The following is an 18,056-nucleotide window of genomic DNA, read 5'->3' as shown; positions in this document are numbered from 1 at the left end:
TTAAAAATGATAAGAATAGAAAAAATTGTGATTTTTAAAAGATGCCAGATTAAAAACTCAGTTATTTCATCACTATCCAATTATATAGTATACACATACTTTTGTGAAACAGTAATAACACCTCCCCTTTTCTAAAAGAAACTTTCACATATAGCCAAATGGTTAACTACAGAATAGTTTCAATCAGATATAAAGCTAAATACAGACAAACTGGAAGAGGATTAGGTACAGCCATGAACAGGAAGCTTTGCAAAGCCCAAAGCAAATTGAAATTACTTTTATATTTTTCATTAACTGTATCTCTTTCCTTTTACTATGATAACAGTAACATTCTACCTAAAAATAATAATATGTATATATTTTTAAAGATTTATTTATTTGAGAGAGACAGAGAGAACGCCTGTGCACGTGAGCAGGGGGAGGGGCAGAGGGAGATGAAGAGAATCTCAAGCAGACTCCCCACTGAGCATGGAGCCTGATGAGGGGCTTGATCTCACCACCCTGAGAGATCATGACCTGAGCCAAAATCAGGAGTCAAGACACTTAAATTGACTGAGCCACCCAGATGCCCCTCCTGAAATACAGTTGTAGAGAATTTAACATAGCTTAGAGTAGCACATGCTTTTAGGCCTTTATTCAATAAAAATCTTTCCAGACAAGATAGGACAGTATTTTAGGACTGACAATTATAAAAGGAGATAAGCTATAGGAGATGTTAAGGAACAAATGAATTCAATAAATGTTAAGAATTCTCTATTTTCTTTCTATAGCCTTTCTAATACCATCTCCAATATTCAGAATCAATCCTTAAACTGAGTCAAGCTTGCTGTCAAAAGTATAGCTTTATTGTATTAAGATATCAAATAAGATTTACTTAAAAGATTTAGAATACAGTAAATCAAAGGTTTGTTTCATCATAGACTTCTATGAAACAAAATAATGAGAAACTAACTTTTAGAGGTTAAATAACACACTCTATAAACTATTTAATATATATAATAAAAATTGGGTATATCACTAATACAACATAGGAGCTAGTTCTACCAACGAACGCTATGGTTAAAATATCCTGATGTATGTAGCCTGACTACCAAACATAATACAAATACGCTCAAGTATAGTTCTTCCTTGCTCAGGGTTTAGAAATTTTTCCCTCTGAATCAGAAGACTATTTTAAGCAATCACAAATACTACTAGAACTAAGTGCTAAACCCTTGAAAAATGGTATTAAAAAACTGTAATGTTTCTTTGCAGAAATTTTGCTACTTTTAAAACTTAAAAGGTCTTAAAAGCCACTCTTCCAAAATAGGTGCCATCACTAATAGAGAAACTAAAAATAACAAGAAGCAAAAAGAGGATAGCCACGGGTGTGTATATCCTGTATGTAGGATATGCTATGCACCACCCCAACGTCTCTCTCCTCGAACAAATTCTAAGAAATTAATAAAGGAATTTTGCTTTAAAGTAGTTGCTGAAAAATATGGCATCAACTGCTGCACACTGACAGAGTCTGAGAATAGGGGAGGTGCTTAGAAATGATGAATCCTATTACTCTGTACTAGTTAGGCAGCCAACACCACCTAAAATTAATTAGAAAAACCAAGAGTATTGCTTTCTTTTGTTTATCCACCTATCACGGAAGCACACTGCCACCCTTTAACAGCAATCAATGGAAAACTTAATTTACACCAAATGGAAATTGAGTTTTCACTTAATATAAATGAAAGACGTCCAAATCTCTCCTTCATCACTTTCTAAAAAGACACACACCTGTAAAAGTCAATTTTTATTTAAAAAATGTTTCTTTTTAAATTTCTACTGATACATTCTTGCCCCCCTTTGCCTCGATATTACTCCAACTGGGTTAATGTAAGTTTTCTTCTAGGCTTCAGACACAACTGCCTGACTGAATCTTTAAGCAGGCTCCTAAAACTGAATTCACAAATTTACAATGTATGTGTATTACAAGCACATAGTTAAAAGTCATATTGTACACAAAGGCATAACTGAGACATTTAAATTTCCCAATCCCTCTCCTTCAAGATAACAAGGGATTACAGTTTCTTTCGCTTTAAAAAATTACAAAAATTAAGTTTAAGATTTAGTCTAAATTAAGTAAAAAAGTAGAAAAGTAGCATTCAAACCTGTTTTTCCTCCTCTTTCCCTCATAAAGTAAATACGCTGGTCTTTAACTCTTCTGTTACTCCCCTACTTTACTATTCAATGGGCCGTAAAGTTCTTTAGTCTACTCTACATCCACAAAATCCACACATCCCTAACAATCTCTTTCTGATTTTCCTTGGGCCCTCAATCACCTTATATCTGAGCTAGTCAAGATGTCCAAACTGATGTCCTTTCAAAAATATCTATCTCTTCATTTAAATAATCTTTCAATAATGGTACTTGGTTAATATTTCTAAAATCCTTATTTTCTAAAAACCCTGTTATTTTATCTACCTCAAAAAAGCTTCCAACAGTGTCCCTATCAGCTCAAGGATAATACATAATACATAAGCTTATAAGCAATATTTTGCTGTTCTGTTATATAGCCCTACCCCCACCTTTCAGGTCTCCTTTCTCATCATGACATACCAAACTAGTAAGCAACACCAGATAATCTATCCATACCAAACTACATAAAACTTCTGGATCTTCATAAAAGCAATTAAATTATTCTTTACTCTGGTTCTCCACCCCTAATATATTTTATGTATACTTCTATCAGAGAATTTAAGGTTATTTTCCATTAGATTACAATTTCATTTAGGGCCAAACCAAATTTATTTTATACTCTGACAGTGCCTTACGGCATCTTGTATATTAGAGAAACTTCAGTTTTATTCAAACAGAGAAAATCTATCTTTGAGGAGTATGAATTTAAAAAGAAAGATAATGTTTCTAAGGGTGAAAGAATACAGGAGTTACAGGAGCCCCCTAATTAACTGCCATATATTTAAATACACTTTCAAAACTCAGAGAGTATGGAAAAAGATTAGAAATTTACAATGTCTAATAAGAATTCAGAAATTTACTTATATTAAAAATCTAGGCTTCTGAATGGATTACTCTGACTAGAAAAGATCATATTATAGCTTTAAAGCAACCCAATGCTTCTAGAAAAAATTTAAGATTGTTTAAATACCATTGAGAGACTATTAATTCATAGAATTTATTTTAATGACGGGGATATCATCTGACTGATGAGCCTCACGACATCCTATCTCAAGTAACATTAATAACAGAACCAGAATCACTAAGTTATCCAAACAAGATCCTTTTAACATATGAAAACAAAACAAAACAAAACAAAACTTTAGCTTTAGCATAATGCAAACCCTAAAGCCCATGCCAGGTATTTTACTTGGGGAATCTCCCTAGTAAAACTAATCAGTAAACAGGTTTGGCCTATCTAATTAAGTAATTTATTCTAGAGTTCAAATTTCTCTTCAAAATGATTCATGCTATTAAAGCACCTCAACACTATTAACATTTTGGGCTTTGCTGTTAGGGACTGTGCCATATATATATATATATATATATATATATATATATCCTACCATATATATATATATGGGCTTTGCTGTTAGGGACTGTGCCATATATATATATATATATCCTACCATATATATATACATATGGTAGGATATTTAGCAGCATCCCTGGCCTCCACCTACCAAAGAGCGTCACCCCCCCCCCCAAGCTGTGACAATCTAAACGGTCTTTTAACACTGCCAAATGTCATGGGAAGGCATGAGTGGGGGAGTAAGAAACTGCCCCAGTTGAGAACTACAGCCACAGAATAGTTAACTACAAAAGGAAAGAATCATCCAGATGATTAAAACATAACACCAAAAAACTTCTAACCTATCAAGTATAGAACAATTATATTCCATAAATATTTTAATTCATATTTCAAGCAGCTGAGTGTTGACTTTTTTGTGGTATTTTTCATATTCTAATCTACTATAATAATAAAAAGGATTCTATCTAAAAGTAAATTGTGACACAATACACATTTTAGTAATGAAACCAAAACAATACTCGCATGAGACACAGAATTAAAAAAAAAAACAAAACAAAACCTTTTATTCAGTCTTTTCCTTTCTTTTTATGAAGAAAAAAAATGGTGACCAGGAACAGAAGCATGTTATTTTCTTAATTTACATAATCATGACCCAGCACCATTCTACTCTGCATGCTACCTTTCTACATTATGCTTCTTCATTCTCATTCATATTCAGTGAGAAAAATGTCAAATAATTTCAGAACAGATTCTAAGGTTAAACTGTATTAACTTCTAAAAGACCTTCATTTCACTTACAGATGTTCATGCACACAAGTAGCTAATACACTTATTTAAAGTTATGGCTAGGACTCTTGGATCTTATGAATATGATGTGCCCATAAAAACTCACCCTTTAAGTTTGTAAAACTAAAAATATTCATAATGCTACATTTTATATACATTAAATAAGAAAATATAATCTAGAGAGAAAACAAGTTCTAGAATCACAAAGTAACCCTAGGGCCATACTGTTGTTTCATTTATCCAAACATTTGCTGAATGTCTACTATGGACCCAGAATCGTTCTACAGGTGTGTGTATGTGTCTGTGTGTGTATGCGAGAGGAACATAGCAGTAAACAAGACATACAGTCCTTGCCCTCATAAAGTTTACATTTTAATAGGGAAAAGATCATTAACAAATACATAATGTAATTTCAGATGATCTATATAAAGAAAAAATGAAAGCGGTGTACAAGATAGGTAGTGATCTGGGGAGGGAAGAAAAGCCATAGTTTAGATAAAATGGTCAGGAAAATACCTCCTGAGAAGGTAACTTTTCAGCAGGGCTAAATAAGAAGGGGTGAGCTGTTTCCCCATCTGTAATACAATTCTAAAGGCCATTAGGAATGAGCTTGGCTTTCTGAAGAAACAGCAAGAAAGCTGATGGAAAGAAAGAAGGAAGCAAACAGGAGAGTAGTAAAAATAAGACTGAAGAACTAGCTAGGCAGGAACTGGGTAGAATATTACAGATGAGGAAAAAGAGTTTGGATTTTATTCTGAATGTAAAGGGAAACTCCTCAAGGGTTTTAAGCAAATGAGTAACGTAACATTTAACTTATAATGATCACTTTACTGTGTACAGAATATATGTAGAGAAGTACAGAAACAGAGAGACCAACAGTAGTTTCAGACAACAGTTGAGGACTTTTATATTACATCCAGCACAAGTAAGACTAAGATCCTTTGAGACTTGTTACCAAGGCATCAATTGCTTTCAAGAGTCCTCCTAACTATTAAATAAGCTAGTTTTCTTCCATGATCATAAGGGTATCCTAAAGTCCCTAAATTTCAAATCCAGATTAATTTTAATTAAAAAACAATACTAGAATACTTTTAAGATTCAAAGAGCTAGATAAGGCACACAGGTTTGTTTACTAAAATAATTAGAAATATTAGAAGAAAATAAATCTTTAACAGTAGGGAAAATGAGAGAGGCTACAAATTGGCCATTTTACTTAGTCTCAGGGAAGCTCAAAATCAACAAAACACAGCAGAGAAAGGTCATGGCCTAGAATATGCAAGAGGGGACTACAGGCAACCTATATAAACAACAAGAGAGCCAAACTGCCCCAAAAAATCAGAGAAAATTTGGACCTGTATCTCTAGACAGAATTGAAAAATAAGAGCTGAAAATGGAGGGAAAAGAAGAGTTCCTTCTATAAGAAAAATGAGTATTCTCTTCTTGGGTGAAGACCCAAGATCTGACATCCTCTTCATTCTGGAATTTTAGGTACCAGGCCTCCCTTCCAAGTCATCCCCAACATGGTTATCATAAAGCAGTGTACAGAACTGATACATAGTATATACTAAATTATTTACTGAATGAGTAAGGCCTGCCAATCAGCTCCCCTATTCCTTCATTCTAAAATGTGTATGAAGAGGGGCACATAGGTGGCTGAGCCAGTTAAGTGTCTGACTCTTGATTTCAGCTCAGGTCATGATCTCAGGATTGTTAGATTGAGCTCCCCCCACCACAACGTTGGGCTTGGGCATCACACTGAGCACGGAACCTGCTTAAGATTCTCTCTTCCTCTCCCCCCACCATTTTCTCCCCCTCCCTCTTTTTCTCTCTCCTTCTCTTCACTCTCCCTCAAAAAAAAAAAAAAAGTGAATGAAGTAATTATAAATAAAAGTGATGAGAAGCAGCATAGTAAAAAGATGAAAATAAAGTAATTCTAAAAAATTACAGAACATTAAACAAGGGGATGCTATTTTTTAAAAAATTTAGAAATAAGAAAACATGAGCAACAAATATTAAGACTTCAAGAAAGAGCTGGAAGAAATTTGAGGAATCCCTTTCGAATACAAAGGAAAAAAAAATAGAAAATGAGAGAAAATACAGAAACTCAACATATGAATCACAGAGGTTACAAAGAGAACGGGTAAAAAATGCAGATATTATCCAAGAAGAGAACTTCCCGGGACAAAAAAAAAAGACTTCAAACTGAACCAGCCCACTGCAAATGCCCAATACAAAGACTAAACAAAAGATCACTATACCTGCACATGCTCTTGTGAAATTTTAGAATTCTAAGCTAAAGAGAAGACCCTAAATACTTTTGCTGACAACGGACTAACAGAGAAGAAATACAATCTTTGCACGCTACTTGGTCTTGCACTGGTCAGAAGACAGTTTTAATGAATATAATGGTGTTTTGTTGGTTGATTTTCACCTTTTAGAAAATCTATAGAAAAAATGCAAAAGACTTACTGGACAGAATATAAATGTAATCAGAATAACATAGTAAAGGAAGACCCAAAAAAGTTTCCCACCCAAAGTATGCCACACATAAAGTGGACAAAGGCAATCCACAGAATGGAGGAAGATAACTGTAACACATGTAACTAATGTAAGATTAATAGCCAGAACACGCAAAGAATTGGGGGGAAAAAGGAAAAATAAGACTAAAAAATATGATATGCAGACAGTTCACAGAAGCAATCTAAATGTCCAATGAACATTTTAAATAATGCTTAATCTTGCTAGGAATCTGGAAAACATGCATTAAGACAATAAGATGCCAATCTGCACATAGAAGATTAACTAAATTGAAAGTCTCATAATACCAAACACTAGAGGAAAAACACCATTCTCACACTCTGCTGGTTGATAAGGATGTAAAATGGTATAGGTGGAGAGCAAACCTGGCAATCACCATTAATGCAGAATATGGGCATACCCTCAGGCCCAGCAATTCCATTTTTAGATGTACTCCCTAGAGAAATCTTATACAAATACACAAGGAAATATGCACAATTCCACTTATATAACTGGAGAAAACTGAAAATAACCAACATGTCCATCTTTAGGAAAGTAGATAAATTATGTATTATTCATAACAAAGAAACACTATAAAGCAATTAAAATGAATTAACTAGAGCTACATGTCTAAAAACATGTATAGAAATGATATAAATACCAAATTTAGGACAGAGGAAGGAAAAATGGAGGAAGAAAAATAGTACAGAGGGGTTCTAATTATATGCAAAAAAACTTAAGTTGGTTGATGGATAAGTGCTATTATTTTCTCCACTTTTTTGTGACTAATATTTCATAATAAAGAGGTTCCCTGAGGAAAAAAACACTGTAAAGAAGTTATGTAAAACTAATATTTAAAAGATTTATTATTATAAATCCTACCCTGAAACCAATTCTGGAGTCTTGGTATTAAGAACTTACATCATTTCTACCCTTAAATTATAAATAGTGACTATTAAAAAAATACATACTCTGTAACTGATGTTACACTTTCCTGTCCAAAAGGTCCAACTGGATCATCCTTGAATTTATCACTTGGAAGCTGAGGTGGTAAAAACTCTACATCTTTTTTCTTTGGGACCTTGTAATACTTCCAGGCTATATTAGCTTCATCTTCTTCCAAGTTTACTGCTGTACCAACATACATTGTAGGTTCTACAGCTTCCTGGAATTGAGCTGGGAAAGACTGGGATAAACTGTCTATCCTATCTTCCATTGGTTTAGAAGGAACCAAGGGATCTGGTGTTGGCATTTGATAAAAATGTTGACTTTGAGGAGTTGAAGGTGTTTTAGTCACTCCTTCATCAACCACGTCACATGGGTGAGGACTAAGTGGAGGTGGCTGAGGTGAATTTGCCATTTCGGTGCCATGCAACTGAGGAGTCTTTGCTACATCATTAGTTCGGATGTTTGAAAATCTCACTTGACTATCTGGAGCGGAGATCACAAGTCTTTGGCTAGCTGAATCTGTATCCATGCCAACATCATCACTAACAGATACACGATGGTGAAAAGGAGTCAAGGGGCGTTTCTGTGGTTTTTCACTCTTTTCTTGTTTTTCATTGGTCTTGTGCTTAGGAAGTACTTGCTGTTGCTGATTTAAAGATGGTGCCTGTCCTTGTTGTCCAGGATTTCTTGGTTTGAGATTTTTGTGCCTAAAAAGTTAAAAGAAATGTTTAACTTTTATAGTATCACTATTACATCAAAGTACACAAGTTAACACTACTAAACAATTCATATATTTGGTTTTTTACATATAAGTCTAAAAGTAAATGATTTGAATTTACATGGAAAAAATACTTTGTTCAGCAACCTAAAATTAAGAACTGCAGAATGATTCATAACAGCCTTTGCTCATTTAATAGCTATATGATCTTCTGTTCATTTAATAGCTATGTGATCAGATAACCAAACATGGTTTACCTTATGTAACCTAAACATTTCAGTATCTGAATAAATAGAGCTAAAATTCTAGTTATTTTAAGATAATAAAGTATAGAAAGATCTGAAATCCATTCATTCACAAATGTACCTGATATTTCAGAACAATAGCCTGGGTGAGCGCAATCATCATCTACAATCCTATAGCAACCCGCCAAAAAACTTATTGTACAGAAATGAAGTTATATCATTCTGGATAGCACTGCAACTGTCCGATGGACTCCACACAGTATATCTACCTTCCTTCTCCCAAGGCTTACCACTACAGAAAGAATCAGCTAACTAGAAAAGAAAATGCCTAAAAGAATTATTTTCCTCATATTGTGAAGCAATTCTGAAACTGAAAACTTAAAACTATACACCTAAAAACCTAGTAATTGAACTTCAGAGTTTAACATTTAAATGTAGTAAAAATACTGTGCACCTTAAGATTTCTAAACTCAGCTGACAGTGATATATACAACATTTTTTTTTTAAACTGAGAAACAAGGCAAAAATGTGGAGGGACATGAAGTAAAAGCATTCAGTATTCACTAGATTTTTTAAGTTTTCTTTTAAAATCTACTTTATTAATGGTTTTGTTATATCAGAAATAACAAAAAAGAGTATGCAAATGCAATTGTAGGTAGTTAGTTTTTTGAAGAACCCTCTCTATTGAGGGAACATGCTGAACATCCTTCTGTACAGAGTCTAGGACACATGCATGGGGGAAAAAAGCATGAAAGTTATCAAAGAAAACTGGAATTATGTCAAAAAGACACAGGAAAAATCCACCATTAACCTGATAACAAAATCAAAGAAATCAAAGAAAAGGAAATCATAGAACAATATCCCTCAAGAATATAAATCATTAACAAAATATTAGCAATCCAATAATATATAAAAGGATAATACATCATGAGCAAATGATATCTGTCCCAGGAATATAAAGTATAACAGTCAATAGAATTCAATATTATTCATCACATTAACAGAATAACAGAGAAAACCATATAATTATCTCTGTAAGTACAGAAAAACATATGGCAAAATTCAACACATAATTCATTACAAAAAGACTCAAAATGCAGACTAAAAATCTGACAAAGGACATGTATGAAAAACAACTAATATCATACTAAATGATAAAAGACTAAATAATTCATCCCTAAAAATGGCAACAAAGCAAAAATATTAACCCAACATTTCTATTCAATAATTGTATTGAAAGTTTCAGCCAATGTAATAAGAAAGAGATTAGAGATTTCAAAGAAAGAAGAAAAACTGTCTTTATTCATAGTAAATATGGTAAACTTTACAAGGAGGGGTCAGGCTGATTATCACCTTCTCAATCTCAACCCATTATTAAAAGTGAAACAACAAGACATTTGTCTTCTGATGTGACACAATACAAAGCAACACTGCACCACCTACGAAGTATTCTCGTCAAAAATACTGAACCTGAGGGATGCCTCAGGGGCTCAGTTGGTTGAGCATCTGACCCTTGATTTCAGCTCAGGTCATCATCTCAGGGTCCTGGGACTGAGCACGGTGGAAGGGTCTGCGTGCTGGATGTGGAGCCCGCTTAAGATTCTCTCTCTCCCTCCCCCCACCCATGGCTCAGGTGTGTGCTCTCTCTCCCAAAAATAAAATTAAAAAATAAAATTTAAAAATTAAAAAAACTGAACATGAATGCATTAAGCCTCTAAATCAGCACTGTCCAACAAAACTTTCTGTAATGACGGAAATGTTCTTTAAGTGGCTACTGAGGACCTGATAGGTGGCTAGTTCAACTGAGAAACTGAATTTTCAAGTGTATTTAAATCCAAATATTTTAAATAGCCACTAGTGGTTACTAACATAGCTAGAACTGGACAGCACAGCTCTAGAACTAATTTCCATTTACAGAAATGCAAGGGATAAAGGAAGAAATTAAAGGACACTAAAAGAACAAGTTACAATATATGACAAATTGAGAAATCCAGAATGTGGAACATTCCACAGCATAACTGACACAGCTTCTCCAACTAAATCCATGTCATAAAAATGGGGTAGGGGATTACAAAAGAGACCTAGAAGACTTAACAACCAAATCTATACTCTTTGTCCAGGTCCTTGTCAAACAAACCAACTACAAAAAGACATTTCTGAGACAAATCTGTATAAGGTATGAGATGATACTAATAAAATACTATTCTTTTTATTAGGTGTGATAATGGAATTATAGTTATGTAAGAAAATGATAAAACAAAATTAAAATATTAGAGTTGCATACTGAAGAAGTGAAATGATATTTATGATTTGCTTTAAAAATCGTCAGCAAGGTACACCTGGGTGGCTCAGTCAGTTAGGCACCTGCCTTTGGCTCAGGTCATGATCTCAGGGTCCTGGGATCGAACCCCTCATTGGGCTCCCTGCTCAGTGGGGAGCCTGCTTCTCCCTCTCCCTCTGCCCCTCCCTCCTGCTCATGGTCTGTCTCTCACTCTCTCAAATAAATAAACAAAATCTCTAAAAAAAAAAAGTCTTCAGCAAGAGTGCAGCATAGGGGAATACCCAAATAAAGTACTATACCTTCATAGTATTATGGAGTAGTATAAACTTAAAAGAAACAAAGAGTTGGGTCTGTATGTGCTAACATAGAAAAATACCCACGATTACCGTTTATCAAAATAAGCAAGTTGCAGAACAGTATACATAGCATGATTCCATTCGTATGAAAGAAAGCAGGCAGAGCTATATACATATATAGGAGAGGGAACTCAGCTTTTTAATTTTATTTCATGTGCATTATATGAATTATTCAAATTTAGCATTTAAAAATTTTTTATAAAAAATTGGTCATTAAAAAACAAGCAGTAGTTTATTCCAACGTAGAATAATCCCTTCTCTGATCATCCTGTCTGAATACTTTCAATGACAAGGCCCACATTACCTTATAAGGAAAGGCATCCATCCCATTATTAAATAGCTCCAGTTGTTAAAAAATAGTTTTTTAAAAAATATTTTATTTATTTGTCAGAGAGAGAGAAAGAAAGCACAAGCAGGGGGAGAGGAGGGGGAGAAGGAGAAGCAGCCTCCCCACTGAGCAGGGAGCCTGATGTGGGATGCAATCCCAGGACCCTGAGATGACCTGAGCCGAAGGTTGACACTTAACCGACTGAGCCACCTAGGTGTATTTTAGTGTTAACATCTGAAATTTATTGTATCACTTTCTATTTATATAGCTTGCTAAGTGCTAATTTTCTTAAGAACACTCTATCACACTAAAGCTTAATTTCAATAAATATGCAGTATTTAATTTTATTAATAACTGAAAAAAGCCAATGAAAACAATTTTATGCTTTTCACTTACTCTAGTAGCAAAAAAATAATTTTACGGACCGTTCTCAGATAGTGAAAGCACAAGAAAAACCAGTACTTCTATATATAAAAAGTGGGAGTAAAACTGGTAGGATCTTTTTGAATTCACAAGTACTTAAATAGCCCCCTCTCCCACAACTCTGTATCACATCACCCACCTAATTTTTTTCCTTCTTAGCACTCATCACTCTTAAAATCTAAAAAGATTAAAAATTCTTTTTTTTTTTTTAATTATCATCTACCCCATCCGTGCACAGGCTTCATAATAGCAGGAGCCTTATTCACTAGTGTATCTGAGCCTAGGACATCTATCATAAATTAAGTGTTCAAAAATATCTAATAAATAATTGACAGCCACAGAAGTATTATTTTTTTTTAAGTAAATACAAACAAAAACTTTTGGAAACAACCTATTTGTCCATCAAACCCAGAATGATTACATACACTATGGTACTTCTATTCAGTGGAATACCAAGACGTTTTTAAAGATAATATGGCAGATCTACAAGTAATTAAATGGAAAGATCTAAGGCACATTAAATGAAAAATTTAGGCTGTCAAATATACCCGTATTATATTTTTGTGTTGAGAGGAAAAACACATACAAAAAACTACAGAAAAACTATGGAAAGATAATACCTAATTGGCAAGCAGTCAATTCTAGGGAAAGGTAGTAGCATTTGGAAAGAGACTGAGAGTGGTCAAGGATAACGTCAGCTCTATTTATATAATTTAAATCTTCAAATCATACATTACATACTCATGCAAACTGCTTATGTAACTATGCAGTTTTTTTCAAATTGATTTCTAAGAGAAATCAACGTATCAGTCAGGGTCCAGTCCTGTCTCACGTAGAGGAAATCTACTATAGAGAATCAGTTACAAAAAACAGAGGAACATGAGGCATCTCAAAGACTACCAATAGCAGAGAGCTTCCATGACTTCTTGAACTAAAAGGGCAGTAAGATGAAATAGTATCACCAGATCAAACAAGCTTGGGATGGTGTTAGAACCATAGTGGGATCTGTTCAGTGGTAAGCTGGACCACGGAAGAAGGGGCCATTAATAGGACACAGAACTACTTCTGGAGTTGGCTCAAAAAAGGGGTGGAGAAATACACTGGCTTCCTTCCTCATCTCGTCAACCAATCTTCTGTTAGCACCTACCAGAGCCAAACCCAGAAAGCAACTGGGTCTAGCCAAATCATCATGTTGTACACTTTAAACTCTCACAATGCTATTTATCAATTATACCTCAATAAAGCTTGGGGGGGGGGGACAACAAGCACATGTAGAAAGCAAAGGAGCCTAGGAAATGTAATCCCCTGCAATACAGAACAGAGTAGGGAAAAGGCAAAGATAGATTTGACAGCAAACTGGCTGACTATCACAGTTAAGTTATCAATGTGTGCCCTACTTCCTATATTCTATGGCAGCAGATGATACACATAGTGGCTCAACATCTATTTTAGGCCTTATTTAAGAATTAAATAAGAGAAACTGATTTGAGGGAAGTGGAGGAGGAATTAGAAGTACAAAATTCAATAATGGAAAAAAAAAGTAAATGATCAGAAACTCTGTATTTCCTAGAGGAGCAAATATACCAAAATAAGTCACATGTATAGATTATACAAAATTTCATTGTATCAAATCTCTCTATACCTGGGAGGAATTTCTGGATATACGAGACACAGTAAGTTTTGAAAAACAAAAGTTCAGCTTAGAAACCAAGAATTTAAACTTATGTTTACCAATATGCATTTTGAGGGTCTTCCTCTAAAACCATTTTAGGGGCGCCCGAGTGGCTCAGTCAGTTAAGCGTCTGCCTTCAGCTCAGGTCATGATCTCAAGGTCCTGGGATCAAGCCCTGCATCGGGCTCCCTGCACACCGGGGAGCTTGCTTCTCCTCTCCCTCTGCCGCTCCCCCTGCTCACTCTCACTCTAATAAATAAATAAAATCTTAAAAATAAATAAATAAAACCATTTTAAACAAATATACTTAAAAGTTTCATCTTTCAAGAAGAATAAAGCAAAAATCTAGGTAGGGAACTAAAAAAGAAGAGCCGCTTGATAAAAACGTCAATATATGGAAAGAAAAGCCTAATTTCATTTAAGCATTCTACTGGTCTGAGACTAGGAACTGGCAAACTTTTTCTGTAAAGGACCAGATGGTAAATATTTTAGGCTCTGGAGGCCATACAGTCTGTGTCACAACTACTCAACTCTGTGAAAGCAGCCACAGTTGACATGTAAATGAACAGATGTGACTCTGTTCCAATAAATCTTATGGACATTAAAATTTGAATTTCATGTAAGTTTCACATGCCACAAAATATTCTTCTTTGATTTCTTCCAACTATTTAAAAATGTAAAAGGCATTTTCAGCTCACAGGCCATATGAAAACAGGCAGTGAGCCAATTTTGGCCAATGGATCATAGCTGCTGATCTCTGGTCTCAGACAAATAACATTATGGAGCTCTATATTTGAAGATTAAGTCTGGGTCTGCCCGTCCAAGTGGCTATGGTGTTAAACTATTTTAAACTATTGAACAAGAGCTAATCTATCTATATTTTTATTCCAATCTATCAGCAACAGACAAGTTTTTAACACAGTTGTCAGACTTTAAAAAATTATAGTCTCTAATAGAAGAATCTATGTAGATACATCTAACCTATGCAAAAAAACAAACCAGAACAAGTTGAGAGTCTGTTACCATTCTCTCTCTTTTTTAAGATTTTGAGAGAGAGAAAGAAAGAGAGTGAGTGAGCATGCACAAGCAGGGGTTGAGGCAGAGGGAGAAGCAGACCCCCAGCTGAGCAGGGAACTCAATGCGGGGCTCGATCCCAGGACCCCGGGATCATGACCTGAGCTGAAGGCAGCCGCTTAACCGACTGAGCCACCCCGGTGCCCCTCTGTCGCTGTATTCAATCAAACAAAGCTAATGTAAGAAAAACCTTGGCCCTAACATACAGGCACTCCAGTCCTTTGGCTCACATCTGCGACCAAAGAGTAACCAACTGTTAGCTCACAAGTTCTGGTAAGGGATGTTAGTGCCATTATTTGTTTACAAAATTGCAAAAGCATATGATCTACCTTTCATTTTAGAATAAAATAATAAACTCTAGGCAATATAATCTGAATGCTTCTGATAACCAAATCTCAAAGTCTCCAACATAGAAATAAAATTGCCAAAAGAATTTCAAGTTCATCCATTCTTCTATTAATCTTTAACCAATGTAGTCTATTAGAAAGTTTGTATTTTAACAGTGCAGCTTCAAACCCTTGTAGAATCATACTTTCTGAATCTTATTTCAACATTTCACCTGCCGTTTGCCCAAAAGGATGTTATAGGAAACTGCTGCGCAAAACCTAATACCATATTTACTATAAAAAGGATTGCAGAAATTTTCACCTAGTGTATGTCACCTTTTTATGAGAACCTATGGGAGAAATTTCTCAGGCACTGTGCCATCTGTGAACTCTTTTCTCAAGAGACTTGTGTACCATTTAACTTATAGATACTATACATACTATAATCCGGGATAAAATTCTCTTTTATTTAGTTGTAAAACCAAGCCTTCACAGTTCAGCTCTGGTAACTGTGTAAAGACTATGGCATACATTGTAGGTACTTCTATAATCAGCTCCAAGTCACTGAATTTTTTTTCCCTCAAATTTTCTTTTGAAAAAAAATCCTCACACATTGTGCTTAGGTCTCACTTTGAGCTAGCTTACCTAAGTATTCAACAGCATAAGAAGCTATCACACACACGTATACAGACACCAATCAACTGGGGAAAAAAACAAAACTACCTCAAACAGCTGCAATTTGTTCTTTGTGTGGCTTCAACAAAATCCCAGGATGCTACTTTATCAGGTATCTCTTCTTCAGATAGACCACCTGATGAAGCTGAATATTTCCTCCTAAGATTTGAAATTAGAAAATTCTTTAGAATTCATAAGGTTTTCTAGAACCATGAATTAAACATTAAAATTGAAGTTCAAAAATCAGATTTATAAAGTCATACAAATGACTATATATACTTAAAATATCTCTGTACAAGTAACTACCGACACGCAATATTTTAAACTCGAAAATGAAATTACATACTTGTTCTGTGCTCTGTTCATATTGCATTCTTGCCAAACTCTATCCACCACATGATTTGCTAATTTTCTGGGTATTTTCCCACCATGGTGGCTAGTACTATCAGAGTTGAAGCCATCAGATACTGAAGAAAATTTGACCCACTTCTGGGCGGACTGAGGATCAACTGAAAACAAAAAAGAATAGGCTATAGGACGAAATAAATCAATCAGAGAAAGACAATTATCATATGATCTCACTCATACGTGGAATCTGAGAAACAAGGCAGAGGATCATAGGGGAAGAGAGGAAAAAATGAACAAGATGAAACCAGAGAGGGAGACAAACCATAAGAGACTCTTAATCTCAGGAAACAAACTGAAGGTTGCTGGAATGGAGGGGTGTGGGAGGGATGGGGTGGCTGGGTGATGGACAATGGGGGGGGTATGTGTTTTGGTGAGCACTGTGTATTGTGTAAGACTGATGAATCACAGACCTGTACCCCTGAAACAAATAATACATTATATGTTAATTTCAAAAAAAAGAGAAAGAAGAAAAAAAAGAGTAGGCTATAGAAGAAAAAAAGTACATTTAAAGTAACATTATTTGTGTTTGGGTTTTTCTTTTTGTTTTTTTTGTTTTTGGGGGGGGTTGGTTTTTTTGCTTGTTAATTTGTTATACAATGTACTCCACATCTATCTGGTATGCCTCCATGTAATTTTGAGGCAAAAAGCATGTTACTTTACTTAAAATACAGAAAGCAAAAAATCCAGAGGACATAAACTTGATGGTAGTGTTATATCAATGTTGACTTCCTGACTTTGAGGATTAAATGGTAGATATATAGGAGAGTGTTCTAAAGTTTGGGAAATACACTGAGTACCTGAGCGCAATGGGGCATTGTGTCTGCAGCTTGTTCCCAAATGGTTGAGAAAAAGACCAATGATAACGAATGTATACATCTAGTGAGGGTGATGGAACAAATGCTAACATTTTGGAAATCTGGCTGAGGGAGTTCTTTGTACTTTACATGGAAACTTCTCAGTAAGTCTGAAATTACTTCAAAATAATTATTTTTTAAGTGCTGATATATTCAGGACAAGAGATTTATAACTAGTGATCATGAAACAGATTGATACAATACCTGTTTGGACTTCCTCAGGAGATGTAGGTGGTGTAAGAGTAACTGAAGACATAGCAGGATCTCTTGTGGAAGCAGGCACTTGGTGGACACCCAAGCAAGAAGCTGAACAGTGAGAGGATCCCACAGAGCTAGGAGTAGGAATGTCTGACTGAGGGACTAGAACAAAGCATGCTGGGTAGATCATTCGGACACCAGCTGAAAGGAAAAAATAATGGACAAGAAAATAAATTACCACTGTGACTATAGTGGGGTTAGGTTCACTCAAAAGTACTGTAATGGAAAATTACATATGATTGTATTTGTTTAACTAAAATAAAAATATATTTAATGTATTTTTATAAATATATTTTCCTTTTGGCACAATGTTTTTTGGAAGAAACCACGAGAAGATTTAGTGGTTACCTTCAGTGAGAGACTCAGAAGCAAGCAGCTTTCTCTTTTCATTTTTGGATTTTCTAACCATGAGAGTGTATTACTTTTAAGTCTTTATTTGCAAATCTGACAAACTATAAAGTGTATTATTTAAAAAAAAAGTTTTTAAGTTTAACAAAGGTAATCTGGGCACTAGAATTATGGACCGTTTCCTGCTTTCTTCTTCATAGATCTTTTTATGAAAGCCTAATATATGATTGTGTTTTGTTTCTGGTTTTGTCACAACTACCCTGGTAGTAATGCATTTATTGAAATTCAATACTGGTATTCTTTTTATTTAAAAAAA

General features: G+C 34.7%; 1 protein-coding gene across 1 annotated transcript in view; it reads right to left on the bottom strand.

Annotated features, from left to right (window-relative positions):
• Positions 1-18,056, bottom strand: part of MED13 (mediator complex subunit 13) — a 96,694-nt gene that overhangs the window by 45,621 nt on the left and 33,017 nt on the right. The window contains exons 6-9 of the mRNA XM_040640923.1: positions 17,339-17,533; positions 16,219-16,381; positions 15,921-16,031; positions 7,798-8,481 (exon numbers count right to left, since the gene is read on the bottom strand). Coding sequence (XP_040496857.1) covers positions 7,798-8,481; positions 15,921-16,031; positions 16,219-16,381; positions 17,339-17,533 — 1,153 coding nt within the window. The remainder of the gene's footprint in view (positions 1-7,797; positions 8,482-15,920; positions 16,032-16,218; positions 16,382-17,338; positions 17,534-18,056) is intronic.

Source organism: Ursus maritimus, unplaced genomic scaffold, assembly GCF_017311325.1.
Source record: "Ursus maritimus isolate PB19 unplaced genomic scaffold, ASM1731132v1 scaffold_24, whole genome shotgun sequence".
NCBI lineage: Eukaryota > Metazoa > Chordata > Mammalia > Carnivora > Ursidae > Ursus > Ursus maritimus.
Note: the sequence above shows the minus strand (reverse complement) of the source record. Positions and strands in the feature narration are given on the sequence as shown.